General features: G+C 49.0%; 1 protein-coding gene across 4 annotated transcripts in view; it reads left to right on the top strand.

Annotated features, from left to right (window-relative positions):
- The window catches only part of LOC147109984 (nectin 1a-like), an 80218-nt gene extending 73639 nt beyond the window's left edge, over positions 1-6579 (top strand). For all 4 annotated transcript variants that reach the window (XM_086003983.1, XM_086003981.1, XM_086003980.1 and 1 more), the window contains one exon: positions 3297-6579. In XM_086003983.1, coding sequence (XP_085860109.1) covers positions 3297-3310 — 14 coding nt within the window. In that variant the 3' untranslated portion in view covers positions 3311-6579. The remainder of the gene's footprint in view (positions 1-3296) is intronic.
- The last annotated feature ends 8357 nt before the right edge of the window (positions 6580-14936 follow it).

Here is a 14936-nt window from a genome sequence, read left to right as displayed (position 1 = left end):
CCAAACAAAATTGTTGCAAGTGTGGTCTCACTCTGCGAGAGTAAGTAAGGGAGGTACCGCTGACAACAATTAACCATGGGAAGTGCAAAACTCGAGTGGGGACCGGTGGGGTCACTGACACGCTATTTAGTGGACAAAAATAAAAGATTAATTGGCAATGGTTAAAAACGATTGGCAACCGAACGACCCACCGGTAAAACAACGAGAATGGTGGGCTAAGGAAACAAAATTAAAGGAAGAAAAGGCCATCATTTTAGTGGCTCGCACATATCATGAGTTGAGTTGACGTACTCGAATTTGGACCAAAAACGGGTGTGAAATTGTACCCGAGTACCAGTAATTTAAGGAAGGGAATAAGGAAAAAATTAAAGTTTTATCGACACAGCTGCTATCAGTTTCTGTCCAAAACAAGTAATATCCAGGATTTGCTGAGTGAAAAGAATCTTAAAAGGAATGCTGGAATCTCAGTTTGTGTGAAAGTGTGTTTTAAAAGTGTGGAAGTTTTCTGTCTTTGAAAAAAAGTGTCTGTACAGAAGAGTGGGTGGAGCTAAAGCAAACACAACAGAGCTAAAAGCTGTTTAAGCCTTTGAAGACTTGTCTTAAAACAGCAGACACTTGTCCATCATTCAAGTTTGTTAATTGTTTTACAAAAGAGAAGCTTCAGCCTTGAAGCCACAGTTGCCAATGTGCCTGGAAGAAAATGAATTTGAATGTTTACAAGGCATGGGTGATTGTTTCTTTGTTAATGTGGCTATGGTTTCTTTCTTTTCCAAGTGATACTGGTTAGTTTAAAAAAATTGATCTGGATTGAATTGGAGTTATTGAGGTTAATTAACCTATTAAAACCAGACTTTTATTGTGGCCACGGTGAAATTCTGGTTGGTGTAAATTTGTGTAGACCGCATTGAATAAGATATTTAATGGCCTGAAACCAGACTTTAAGTTATTTACAGTCTTGGATATAGCGAACGGGTTCTGGTCCATACCATTGGCAGAGGAATCACAAGGGAAATTCGCCTTTACTGTCGGGGATAGACAATATACATGGACCAGGGTCCCGCAGGGGTTCCACAATAGTCCAAATATATTCCACCGTGTACTGAGTCAAGCCTTAAGACGAGTTAGACCTATCAAAGTACTAGAGCGCCCTACTCCACTATGTCGATGACATAATGATTGCATCAGAGGATGCCAAAGGACATATGGGAGCAGTACTAGCCACCCTCCAGACACTTAAGAAAGCTGGCTTTAAATTGAACCCCAAAAAGGCACAGGTTGGACTGTCCAAAGTAAAGTATCTAGGGCACGAGATTAGCCAGGGGTATAAGGCACTCCCGCAGGAAGGAAAGGCAGCCATAAAGGACATGTCAAGGCCAGTGACTGTCCGGGGAGTGAGGAAAGTGTTGGGACTACTTAACTACTGCAGGAATTTTATATCAGACTTTGCAGGGAACGCAGAGCCGATTCAACGGTTAGTTAAAGGGGGGAGACCCGCCACCAATAAGATAGAATGGAAATCGGAGCAGGACGAGGCTTATGCAAAATTAAAAGCAGCCCTGTCGTCTGCACCCACACTAGGATTGCCAATATAGTCAAACCATTCCATATATACTATATTATAGACAGGAACTTCTATAACGCTGTAGTCACCCAAGAGTATGGGGGAGATATGAGGCCAATTGCCTATTACTCCACCCAACAAACCCCCGTGGCTAAAGGAATGGCGAGATGCGTGGCGGCCCTCGACTGCGCCGCATGGGCGGTGCGAATCACTATGTCAGGACAGCTGATATTACACACACAACACACAGTGGTGGACCTGCTAAACACAGGCAAAATGAAGGCTGTATCAGACAGAACAAGGGCGGCTTGGGAAGCAGTATTGATACCCAAGGACAGATCAGTCCAGATTATAAGGGAACATAGAGTCAACCCCACAGAGGGAATGCTATCGGAGGGTGAGGCACACGAGTGTCAATTAGTAATCAAAGAAGAGGTCAGAGGAACTGTATCAGAATCACCCCTTGAAAATCCCAAAAACACCTTTTATGTAGACGGATCTCGCCGATATATAAATGGGGAGCCACACACTGGTTGGGCAGTAGTATCCAAGAACGGAGAAACAGTCGCAAAAGGAGGGCTTGAAGGAGGAACCTCAGCGCAGGTAGCAGAACTAGTGGCTCTCACGGAAGCATTGAAATTGGCAAAAGGAAAACGAGTAAATATATACACAGACAGTAGGTATGCGTTTGGGGTAGTACATGATTATATGATAGCATAGAATAGGAGAGGATATGTAACCTCCAGAGGAGGACAAATACAGCATGAGGAGGTAGTGAGAGACCTAGTAGAAGCGGTAAAAGGAGCAGAAGAGGTAGCAGTGATTAAAATAAAGGCACACCGCAAGATAGTGAGCGAGCAACAAAAAGGAAATATGCTAGCTGATCAGGCAGCAAGAGCAGCGGCGGACACAGAGATGCCTACACCAATAGCAGTAGGTAGAGGGAAGAAATACTGCCGAGTGATCATAGACCAGTTTACAAGGTGGGTGGAAACATTCCCCACCAGAGACTGTAGTGCTCAGACTGTGGCCCGAATATTTGCATACGACGTGATACCGAGATGGGGGTTCCCGTTGCAAATAGATTCAGAGCAAGGTACCCACTTTACAGGAAAGGTAATGAAAGAAGCTTGTAAGTTACTGGGAGTAAGACAGAAGTTCCACATCCCCTATCATCCGCAAAGCTCAGGCATGGTAGAGCGAATGGACAGAACCCTGAAAACAGCCTTAAGCAAGCCCATAGCCGAAACCGGGCAGGGATGGGTGGATGGGTGGATGTCCTTCCGTGTATCCTGATGAGGCCGAGAGCCACCCCAAACAGGGTGACCAGACTGACACCATATGAACTCATGACTGGACGAGCAATGTGTCTGCCGGAAGGAGTAGCATCTGGTAGTGAGGGACTAGGACCTTTAAAAAGATAAAATTAGGAAATACGTACAAATATTGGATAATCAATTGAAGGCGCTCAAGAAATTAAAGAACAACAAGACATCAGAGATAAAAATAAACAAAAGCAGGGGGCTTCGGAGCCCCTACCCAAGTTGGGCGAGCAGGTATTTGTTAAAATATTGCCAGAGAGATCGGGATTCTCACCGAGATAGACTGGACCATTTGAGGTCATCATGACCAGCGATACATGCGCATGTATAGATATGAGGGGAAAAGGTAGATGGAAACATTGGACCCAATTAAACCGATACAGCAATAACCCCTCTGATCTTAAATCCCACAGGAACAATGGAATAAACACCGGAGATAAACTAACCTGTGGTGACGACCAGGCTTCTGCTTAATTTACAAGGAAACTTCACCATGAAGGTGGGATTACTGCTGGGACATGAAATAAGCGACGGGACATCCCACATTACACGACAAGTACATGATGAGGAAGCACCATGTTTTAATGGAACAATCACATTCAGTGTCTCATCCACGGCTCCCAATACACAGAACGAAGAGACAAGCGAACCGAGGATGCAACAATGTCCAGATATGAAACCTGGACCTATGAATGGACTAATATTATTCACTGAGGGAGAACAATTGTATGGTAACGTGAGACACGAAATTGTACCAGTACTAATGAACTTAACCATGTTACAATGGCCAGGATATTGTGAAAGGTTTACTAAAACTGGAGAATTGTATGTATATATGATAAAGAATGTAATTAACCAAGCTGCTGATGCGATAGGGGCCACTAGTTTCAGGGGACATGCTGCATTCCACCAAAGGATTAAGAGGAGCTTAGGAATCGATATACTCACGGGAATAAACACGGGGACATCATTCATTAATGCCCTAGATATACAAGGAGTCCAAAGTAGTGTGGGACGACTACAAAGGGTAATACAACAGATTTTAGAGACGGAAACTGGTTTGGTTCGACAAGGATCAGAGTTGGGAGGACACACGATAAGGAAATTACTCCAGGGAATCAAGGTTATAGAGGACCATGCTAGCATTATCAACAAACTAAACCATAGAAATAAGGAACAGGAAAAAGACGGGGTAGGGAGAGGCTTGTGTCATGTCTATGGCCAATGGATCACTGGACAATTAAAACATAATCTGGTACAGATACAGCAAGGCGAGGTACCAGACTGGATTAACAGCACACAGCTCCATGGCCTGAGCCAGAATCCAGGCCCTCTGAGTGCTTGCACCCTCAAAGGGATGACCAGAGTATATCCGGTGACACAAAAATGTAAAGCAGAAGTGACAGCAATGATAGGCATGGTACTCCTGATACCAGTGGTGGGATTAGACACGACTCCGTGCCCACAGTACCAGGTAACAAACATAGGCATAGTGAGTGGTGAGACATACCTCCAATACTATCTGATCGATACCTATGCCATCAGGAAAATGGTACTATGAGAGGAGTCTCCCTAAATGGATGCCACGGGAAAGGCACGCTTACGATATGCCCACATCCGGTAGGAGAAGGCCCTAAGGATGAGTGCGGCTATAATAAGACAGAGGGGTGTGTGTTGGAATTATCACATGTTGACCACCATCACACCCTCTCGAGATATAGAGGCGAAGGGGAGTATTGTATAGTCACCACAGAGACGGAGTACCAATATAGTAACTTTGTGTGTGCAATCACAATGCCCAACTTCTGCTTTACGTCAAAGATCCCTGTGACAATTGGACACACCAGATTGGTGTATGTACATTCAAGGGAGGAGATAAAACTAAATGTGCCAGAAAGTCTAAAGGACGAGTTGGTCAATTATGAAGATCCAGTAGGGCCCTAATACCCCGCCTGCAAGAGGATCTGCAAGAAATGAAAGAGGATTTAAGTAAGATGGTGACTCAATACATATAGTGTTGTAAAGGAATCTTGGGGAATTAGAAAAGGACATAGAGGTAGAGCTACAGGAAGTCCCGTGGTATGAGAAGCTGTGGGATTGGGGAATGAATGTCAACATACACCCATGGGTCCGCATCATCATCATTTCTTATATATTAGTGATAGTACAATTAGTCATGGCTATAGGATGGGGAATGCACCGCTTGTAAAAAGAAACAGACCAAAGAGCTAAAGCGAGTCGGAAAGAGCTGGAAAACACAGGTTTGCTCTAAACATGATGGGTATGCAGGGCCTCCCGAACCAGCGCCTGATCACCGCATGGGGCAGGAGGCACAGCGATGCTTATACATGTGGTTTAACTTGGGCAGGGGCCAAGTACCAAAAGGGGGGATTGCAGTGAGGAAAGAGTTAAACTGACATCGCTGGCAGTTTCACTGAATGGTGTAAGAAAGACAGGGGCTAACATGAAAGGCCACATCCATAAAGAGGCGGTCAAGATAAGCTGACCTTTGAAACCAAAAAAAACAATTAAATGGAGACTGTGGGCAGGATTTTCATTGGGCTGTGGAGTCGGGATTGGAGGCGTGCGGGGGGTTAAAATCCCCAAATCAGGGGTCCCGACCCCATCCCAAACCTGCCTCCATGCCAGTTTCAAAGGAGGCGGGTACCCGCCCCGCACTGGGACCCGCCGACCCGAGGCGGGAAGGGATTAGTGCCAGTTAACTGCCTGGTAACAGGTAGTTAACAGCCAGTTTTTAGCCTAATCCCTATTTTTAAGGTTGAAGTGTGGGATTCCCGACGGCTCCAAACCACGCCAAGTTAGAGGAGTCGGGCCGTCGGGTTGAAGGACTTGGAGGGGTCGAGATGTCGGTGTTCAGGTGAGTGATGGGTGCATGAGTGCAAAGGTAAGTGTGTTTGGTGTGTCTAAAGTGATTAAATAAGTTTCACATACATTTTCTTACCTTTTCAGCCTTCCTTCCTTCAGGTTCCGGGAGTCCCTCGTCTCACCGGTACAGAAAGCAGAATGGCTGCAAACTGTCAAAAGTGACAGCCTGCAGCTTTCTGTGCAGGAGAGATTTCTAACTGAGTCTGTGGAGAAGGATTCAGGTTAGAAGTAAGACTGTCATTTGACAGCTTCAAAGAGCTTTCAAACACTGATATTTCATCTGCCAAAAGCTCTTGACAGATGAAATTTCAGTCTGTGACGTCACCTGTTGCTGGGTGGCCCTTAATTGGCCGGTTGGGCCCGCTGGGCGGGCTCAACAAGGTCAATCAAGTTAAAATTGCGTGGATTGGCCACATCTCAATGGAGGCGGGACTACAACCCCGAAAGTTCTCCAACCCGACTCCTGAGTGAAAATCCTGCCCAGGGTGTCTAGAATTTCAACTGCCCATAAAAACTATATTATCTGGGTTGCATCTCAAGGTATCTTTTAATTAGCATTCAGCAGTTTGAGCGATTGATTGAGGAGGCAGCTTATACATGTTTATATTAAGATTCGTAACCAATCCGTGAAGGTGCATGCAGGCCAAGATCCAATCAGGTGGCAGGAATGAATTTAACATGAGGCGGACATGCTTATTGTAATGTATAAAATTGTACTGTTTGCTGTACCAATGTGGAAAAGTCTGGCTGAGACAGAGCAGACTGTCTCCCCACCGGTGCAATAAAGACAACTTGACTATCGATCGAAAACCTTGTGTCGAGTGTTGGTTTAAAATACTCCACAACAAAAGTGAGAACGCATTTCGTCTGGTCTATCGTATTGCCTTTCCACTCATTCGAAATCGTAAACATGGTGCGTTTGTCCATCCTGGTATTTTCTGACAACTTTGCAAATTAAGAGAAAAAGGAGGGAGACAGGTTTTAAAAAAAGTAATAAAAACTGGTCAAGATGATTATATGTTCCACAATCACAAATTGTAACAGTTGTAATAAACCGCTACGAAAAACAATAAGAATAAACAAAATGGACAGACCACCCGGCATCGATCTCCGCACCGGTTACAGACACGACAGTGGCACGCCCAGCCCACTCGACCCGGCAAAGTCCTCCTCACCAACATCTGGGGACGGGTTTCAAAATTGGGAGAGCTGTCCCACAGATGAGGCTAACAACAGCCTGACATAGTCATACTCACAGAATCATACCTTTCACCCAATGTCCCAGACTCCTCCATCACCATCCCTGTCCCACCAGCAGGACAGACCCACCAGGGGTGGCGGCACAATGGTATACAGTTGGGAAGGAGTGGCCCTAGGAGTCCTCAACACTGACTCTGGACCCCATGAAATCTCATGGATTCAGGTCAAGCATGGACAAGGAAACCTTCTGCTGATTACCACCGGCCGCCCTCCCTCAGCTGATGAAACAGTACTCCTCCATGTTGAACACCACTTGGAAGAAGCAATGAGAGTAGCAAGGGCACAGAAAGTACTCTGGGTGGGGCACTTCAATGTCCATCACCAAGAGTGGCTCGGTAGCACCACTACTGACCGAGCTGGCCGAGTCCTGATGGACATAACTAGCAGACTGGGGCCTGCGGCAGGAGGTGAGTGAACCAACACGAGGAAAAAAACTACTTTTTAAAAATGCATTTGTGGGTTATGAGCATTGCTGGCAAAGCCGTCATTTATTGCCCATCTCTAGTTGCCTTTGAGAAGGTGGTGGTGAGCCACCTTCTTGAACCGCTGCAGTCCGTGTGGTGAAGGTGCTCCCACAGTGCTGTTAGGGAGGGAGTTCCAGGATTTTGACCCAGCGACGATAAAGTATCGGCGATATATTTCTAAGTCAGGATGGTGTGTGTGACTTGGAGGGGAACTTGGAGGTGGTGGTGTTCCCATGCGCCTGCTGCCCTTGTCCTTCTAGGTGGAAGAGGTCGCGGGTTTGGGAGGTGCTGCCGAAGAAGCCTTGGCGAGTTGCTGCAGTGCATCTTGTAGATGGTACACACTGCAGCCACGGTGCGCCGGTGGTGGAGGGAGTGAATGTTTAAGGTGGTGGATGGGGTGCCCGTCAAGCGGGCTGCTTTGTCCTGGATGGTGTCGAGCTTCTTGAGTGTTGTTGGAGCTGCACTCATCCAGGCAAATGGAGAGTATTCCATCACACTCCTGACTTGTGCCTTGTAGATGGTGGAAAGGCTTTGGGGAGTCAGGAGGTGGGACACTCGCCACGGAATACCCAGCCTCTGACCTGCTCTTGTTGCCACAGTATTTACGCGGCTGGTCCAGTTAAGTTTCCGGTCAATGGTGACCCCCCAGGATGTTGATGGTGGGGGATTCGGCAATGGTAATTGGAATGAAACCTGCTTGTCGTGCCTGTATTCGTTTTGCACTCATGTATACTACCCTCCCCCACACGGTGTATAGTTTCACTTCCTCTTCCCTGACTAACCTGGAAGGTTCCAGGTCTTGGCTCTTGGCTCCACCCCTGACTTCTCTTACTTAAAGATCCCAGGATCTGTATGACTCATTCCTGTGAGCCAGTCAGTGTGTTGAGATGTTAGCTCTGATCTTAGTGATTAAAAGCCAACTTGTGAAAGTCTATAACTTCTAGTTTTGTGGTTATTGAAGGCACATCAATTTTAATCACTAAAGAATACTAGGATGGATCGACTCCTAAAACCAGAGCACCTGGACTTGGATCCACATTCTGCTGAAGCATCAAATCAATTTGGACACTGGCTCAAATGCTTCGAACTCTTCGCGAGGGCCTCATCCGCTAGTGAGGTAGATAAACTGAGTCTACTGACTACTCGCGTTAATCATCGGATTTATTTGTTCATCCGGGACGCCACCTCTTACACGAAGGCCATCACTATCCTGAAGGCCCAATACCAGAGGCCAGTAAACGAAGTGTACGCCAGACATCTGCTGGCTACACGCAGGCAGCGACCTGAGGAATCAATGGACGATTTCTTACAGGGCCTAAAGGACTTGGTCCGGGACTGTAACTGCAAGGCCGTGACGGCCAACGTGTACTCTGACGAATTGGTCCGCGATTCCTTCATCACGGGCCTCAAATCGAATTATATCCGGCAGAGACTGCTGGAGAAGGAGGTCCTGGACTTAAAAAAGGCAGTGGCCACTGCGCGATCACTGGACGTAGCCCAGAAAAACTCTGAGTCTTATTCTTCCGGCCATGCGGCCCTCACCGCCTCGTGTGTGCCGAGCGGGCCGCCATCTTGGAATCAGCCATCTTCCCCATCCAGGTCTCAGACCAGCTCTACACCACCGGAGTCCCCACACAGAAGTTCACCCAGGAGTCCTACTACAGCGGCAATGTCTCGAGGCCCGAAATGCTACTTCTGCGGCCAGGCCAAGCACCCCAGACAACGATGCCCAGCGAAGGACGCTACATGCTTCAAATGTAAGAAAAAGGGGCATTTTAGCAAAGTCTGCAGGGGGAATCTGATTTCCAATTCCGTCACCGCCTCGTGCGTGCCGTGCGGGCCGCCATCTTGGGATCCGCCATCTTTTCCCGACTCAACGGCCGCCCAGGGCCCAACAGTGGCTTCGATCAAGGTGGATCAATCCAGGCCACACCCGTTGACAAAATCTATGATGGACATACAGGTAAACGGGAATTTAACGAAATGTTTAATTGACTGTGGGAGTACCGAGAGTTTTACCCACCCTAGCCTGGTATGGCGGCACTCATTAACGGTAACCCCTACATGGAGCAGAATTACTATGGCTGCTAAGCCCCACACTTCGGACATTTTGGGCTACTGTGTGGTAACACTGGCTGTAAAAGGCAAGGACTACAAGGATTTTAAACTCCTCGTGATGCCAGAACTCTGTGTTAATGTAATCTTGGGCCTGGACTTCCAGTGCCACCACGAAAGTGTCACGCTAGCATATGGCGGGTCCCAGCCGCCACTCACAGTCTGTGGCCTATCAACCTTAAAAATCAGCCCGCCCTCTTTATTCGCTAATCTCGCTCCGAACTGTAGGCCCATAGCGACCAAAAGTAGACGGTACAGTCTGGAAGACAGACACTTTATCAAGGCGGAAGTGGACAGACTCCTGCGGGAAGGCATTATTGAATGCAGTACCAGTCCGTGGCGTGCCCAAGTAGTCATAGTTAAAAATAGCGAAAAGAAACGGATGGTAATTGACTACAGCCAGACTGTTAATATTTATACCGAGCTGGACACCTACCCTTTACCCCGCATATCAGAAATGGTCAACCAGATTGCGCAATACCGAGTCTTCTCGACTATCGACCTCAAATCCGCGTATCACCAGCTCCCCATTAGAACGGAGGACCGCCCATACACCGCCTTTGAGGCGAACGGACGCCTCTACCATTTTCTCAGAGTGCCCTTCGGGGTAACAAATGGGGTCTCGGTCTTCCAACGTGAGATGGACCGCATGGTTGACGAGAATAAACTACAAGCTACCTACCCCTATCTGGATAATGTCAATATCTGCGGGCACAACCAGCAAGACCACGATCTAAATCTTGCGAGATTTTTTAAAACTGTCCTAAAACTGAATCTAACCTACAACGAAGACAAATGTGTCTTCAACACAACCCGTCTCTGTATCCTCGGCTGTGTGGTGGAAGATGGGGTAATTGGACCGGACCCTGACCGATTACGCCCCCTAAAGGAACTGCCCCTGCCACACAATCCCAAAGCTTTAAAAAGGTGCCTGGGATTTTTCTCGCATTATGCCCAATGGGTGCCCAATTACTCTGATAAGGCCCGACCCCTCATTAAATCGACGTCCTTCCCACTATCCGCTGAAGCTCGGGAGGCTTTCACCAGTATCAAACAGGACATTGAAAGGGCTGCACTGTGTGCAGTGGACGAAAGCATTCCCTTTCAAGTCGAAAGCGATGCGTCAGACTTTGCCTTAGCTGCGACCCTCAATCAGGCTGGGAGACCTGTGGCCTTCTTCTCCCGAACCCTTCAGGGACCTGAAATCAGGCACTCTTCTGTCGAGAAGGAGGCACAGGCTATAGTGGAGGCAGTGCAGCACTGGAGACACTACCTAGCCGGCAAACGTTTCACCCTGCTCACCGACCAGCGGTCGGTGGCTTTCATGTTTAATAACAAACAAAGGGGGAAAATCAAGAATGACAAAATACTCAGGTGGAGGATCGAACTATCCACGTTCGACTATGATATTATGTACAGGCCGGGAGCCCTTAATGAACCCCCAGATGCCCTATCGCGGGGAATGTGTGCCAGCATTCATACGGACAAATTACAGGGTCTCCACAACGACCTCTGTCTCCCAGGGGTCACCCGACTATACCATTTTATAAAGTCCCGCAATCTGCCCCACTCCATCGAGGAGGTCAGGGCAATGACCAGAGCCTGCCGCATCTGTGCGGAATGCAAGCCTCGTTTCTACAGGCCTGACCGTGCACACCTTATCAAAGCCACACGGCCATTCGAGCGCCTAAGTCTGGACTTCAAGGGACCCCTTCCCTCTGCCGACCGTAACGTATACTTCCTCAATATCATCGATGAATATTCCCGCTTCCCCTTCACCATTCCCTGCCCAGACATGACCAGTGCCACGGTCATCAAGTGTCTCTGTAATCTATTCTGCATGTTTGGCATGCCGAACTACATACACAGCGATAGGGGGACGTCATTTATGAGTGACGAACTGCGCCAGTTCTTGCTCTCAAAGGGGATAGCCACTAGCAGAACCATTAGCTACAACCCCCGGGGTAATGGGCAAGTGGAAAGGGAGAATGCTACTGTTTGGAAGGCTGTCACGTTAGCCTTAAAGTCAAAAGGCCTTCCGACCTCCCGCTGGCAGGAAGTCCTCCCAGACGTGCTCCACTCCATAAGGTCTCTGTTATGTACAGCCACTAACGCTACCCCTCACGAAAAGATGTTCGTTTTCCCCCGGAAATCCACCTCGGGCATATCTCTACCCGCGTGGCTGACGTCTCCGGGGACAGTACTATTGCGGAAGCACGTGAGAGGCCATAAAACGGACCCCCTTGTGGAAAAGGTACAGCTCCTCCATGCAAACCCTCAGTACGCCTATATCGAATACTCTGACGGGCGAGAGGACACTGTTTCCATAAAAGACCTCGCTCCCTCGGAGAGCGGAGAGAACGATGAGAGACTACCCGAGGAAGACCTACACCAAAAAGAGACAGGACGCCCAGAGGTATCAATACCCAACTTTATCCTGGAGGACACTGCAGATAACCTGGAAGACACTGCGGAGGACCGGACAGCGGAGGAACCAGAATCCATTCCCCTAGAGGCACCCCAACCGGCTTTGCGCCGATCACTGAGAACCGCAAAACCTCCTGACAGACTCATTTATACCAACTTTTAAGAAACATCACCCCGATGGACTAAATCTAAAGAAGGGGTGAATGTAATGAAATCTGTTTGTCTTGCCTGTATCCGTTTTGCACTCATGTATATTACCCTCCCCCACACGGTGTATAGTTTCACTTCCTCTTCCCTGACTAACCTGGAAGGTTCCAGGTCTTGGCTCTTGGCTCCGCCCCTGACTTCTCTTACTTAAAGATCCCAGGATCTGTATGACTCATTCCTGTGAGCCAGTCAGTGTGTTGAGATGTTAGCTCTGATCTTAGTGATTAAAAGCTAACTTGTGAAAGTCTATAACTTCTAGTTTTGTGGTTATTGAAGGCACATCAGTAATGCTGTTGAATGTCAAGCGGCGGTGGTTAGACTCTCACTTGTTGGAGATAGCCATTGCCTGGCACTTCTGTGGCGCGAATGTTACCTGCCAATTATCAGCCCAAGTCTGAATGTCACCCAGGTCTTGTTGCATGCGGGCATGGACTGCTTCATTATCTGAGGAGTTGTGAATGGCACTGAACACTGTGTAGTCATCAGCGAACATCCCCATTTCTGACCTTATGTTGGAGGGAAGGTCATTGATGAAGCAGCTGAAGATGGTTGGGCCTAGGCCACTCCCCTGAGGAACTCCTGCAGCGATGTCCTGGGGCTGTGATGATTGACCTTCAACCACCACAACCATCTTCCTTTGTGCTAGGTATGACTCCAGCCAGTGGAGAGTTTTCCCCCTGATTCCCACTGACTTCAGTTTTACTAGGGCTCCTTGATGCCAAACTCTGTCAAATGAGGAATTTCTTCACCCAGAGAGTGGTGAACCTGTGGAATTCTCTACCACACAAGGCAGTTGAGGCCAATTTATTTAATATATTCAAGAAGGAGTTGGATATATTTCTTAAGGCTAAAGGGATCAAGTGATATAGGGAGAAAGCAGGGACAGGGTATTGAGTTTGGATGATCAGCCATGATCTCATTGAATGGCGGAGCAGGCTCGAGGGGCCGAATGGCCTACTCCTGCTCCTATCCTCTATGTTTATCTTCCTATTGCCTCAATGACTTTGGTCTTTGTACCTCTCTCTATCATTCTCTTAAACCTCATTCTATTGTGCTCACCACTCCCTGGATGTTCTCCCACCTTGCTGATATGTGTCTAGATGTATTTAACACAGAGGTGTTATTTGGGGATATTGACTCCCTCCCCATTTTGGGGTCTGAACTGAATCAGAGCAATTAATGCTGACTGACCTGAGTTTACAGGCAGTGTCTGATCAAAGTGTTCCATTCAGAAGCAGGTTAACTATAAGAGGCCACAGCAGAAAAATGGTTAAGTAGATTACGTGAACAATATAATGTGCACCTTTACCCTAGTAAAATATCCCAAGGCATTTCACGGGAGTGTTACAGGACAAAATTTGACACTGATACATATAAGGAGATATTAGGACAGATGACCAACACCCTGGTCAAAGACGTCTGTGTCGGGGTCCCTGGAGTGGGGGGTGACATGGTCCCTGGAGGGGGCGGTGGTGTGTCGGGGTCTCTGTGGGGGTGGGGGGGGGTTGTCGGGGTCTCTGTCGGGGTGCCGGGGTTCAGGGGCTCGTGCCCCTCGAGTTCGGGACTCTGGGGTTGGGCTCGATGGGCTGAAGTGCCTCTTTCTGTAAATCCCGTGGGTCTCCCGTACTAGGGTAACCCAATCAGAGGCCTCCCAAACTCTTGCTGTTGCTCCTCGCCACCTGCCAACAAAAGTTGTTCGAGTTCTTTGGAAAGCGTACGATGATGGGAGGAATCCTACCATGGGTCAAAAAACACACGTCTGCAAACAACAGAAGAACTAGGGATGAAGGAACACAGGTGATCACTTGCCGGGAGGGAAGGCGGGCTCTGGAAGTGGAGGGAACTCCTGGGGGTTCTGACACTGTTTGATATCCCGTGTCTGATATCTGTAATGAGATGGTAACAGTGACTTGGGAGGGTAATCACAAACAACACCAAAGAGCAAGTGTTTACCCAGGGGTTGAAGAGAGAGCACGGGCTAGAATTCCCTATAAACTATCACTAGAAAGATCGATAATCCCTCCCATCCCTCCACTGCCCCTCTCACTCCCCTCCCCCCACTGCCCCTCTCCCTCCCCCACTGCCCCTCTCACTCCCCTCCCCCCACTGCCCCTCTCCCTCCCAACCGATTGCTGTGCATTCACTGACCTTCTGATTGACATGTGGTTTGTCCAGTAGGATGACAGGGCAGTAGGAGCAACGCTGGGCCTTCTCGGCCAGAAGAGTCGGGCTGTAGGGCGAGGATCTCCGAGAACAACGGCGAGAGCATGAAGAACCGTTAGTTTCACGGTAGGTGAGAGCGAGGAGGGCTGGGGTCTGGGTCAGGGGGGGTGGGGGCTCTGGGTCTTGGGGGGGTCCGGGGGTCTGGGTCAGGGGGGGTCGGGGGCTCTGGGTCCGGGGGGGTCGGGGGGTCTGGGTCCGGGGGGGTCTGGGTCAGGGGGGGTTAGGGGGCTCTGGGTCCGGGGGGGTCGGGGGCCCTGGGTCCGGGGGGGTCGGGGGCTCTGGGTCCGGGGGGGTCGGGGGCTCTGGGTGCGGGGGGGTCGGGGGGTCTGGGTCCGGGGGGGTCTGGGTCAGGGGGGGTTAGGGGGCTCTGGGTCCGGGGGGGTCGGGGGCCCTGGGTCCGGGGGGGTCGGGGGCTCAGGGTCCGGGGGGGTCGGGGGCTCTGGGTCCGGGGGGGGTCGGGGGCTCAGGGTC

Source organism: Somniosus microcephalus, chromosome 12 (genome assembly GCF_052327205.1).
Source record: "Somniosus microcephalus isolate GS21.2 chromosome 12, FLI_Smic_1.0, whole genome shotgun sequence".
NCBI lineage: Eukaryota > Metazoa > Chordata > Chondrichthyes > Squaliformes > Somniosidae > Somniosus > Somniosus microcephalus.
Note: the sequence above shows the minus strand (reverse complement) of the source record. Positions and strands in the feature narration are given on the sequence as shown.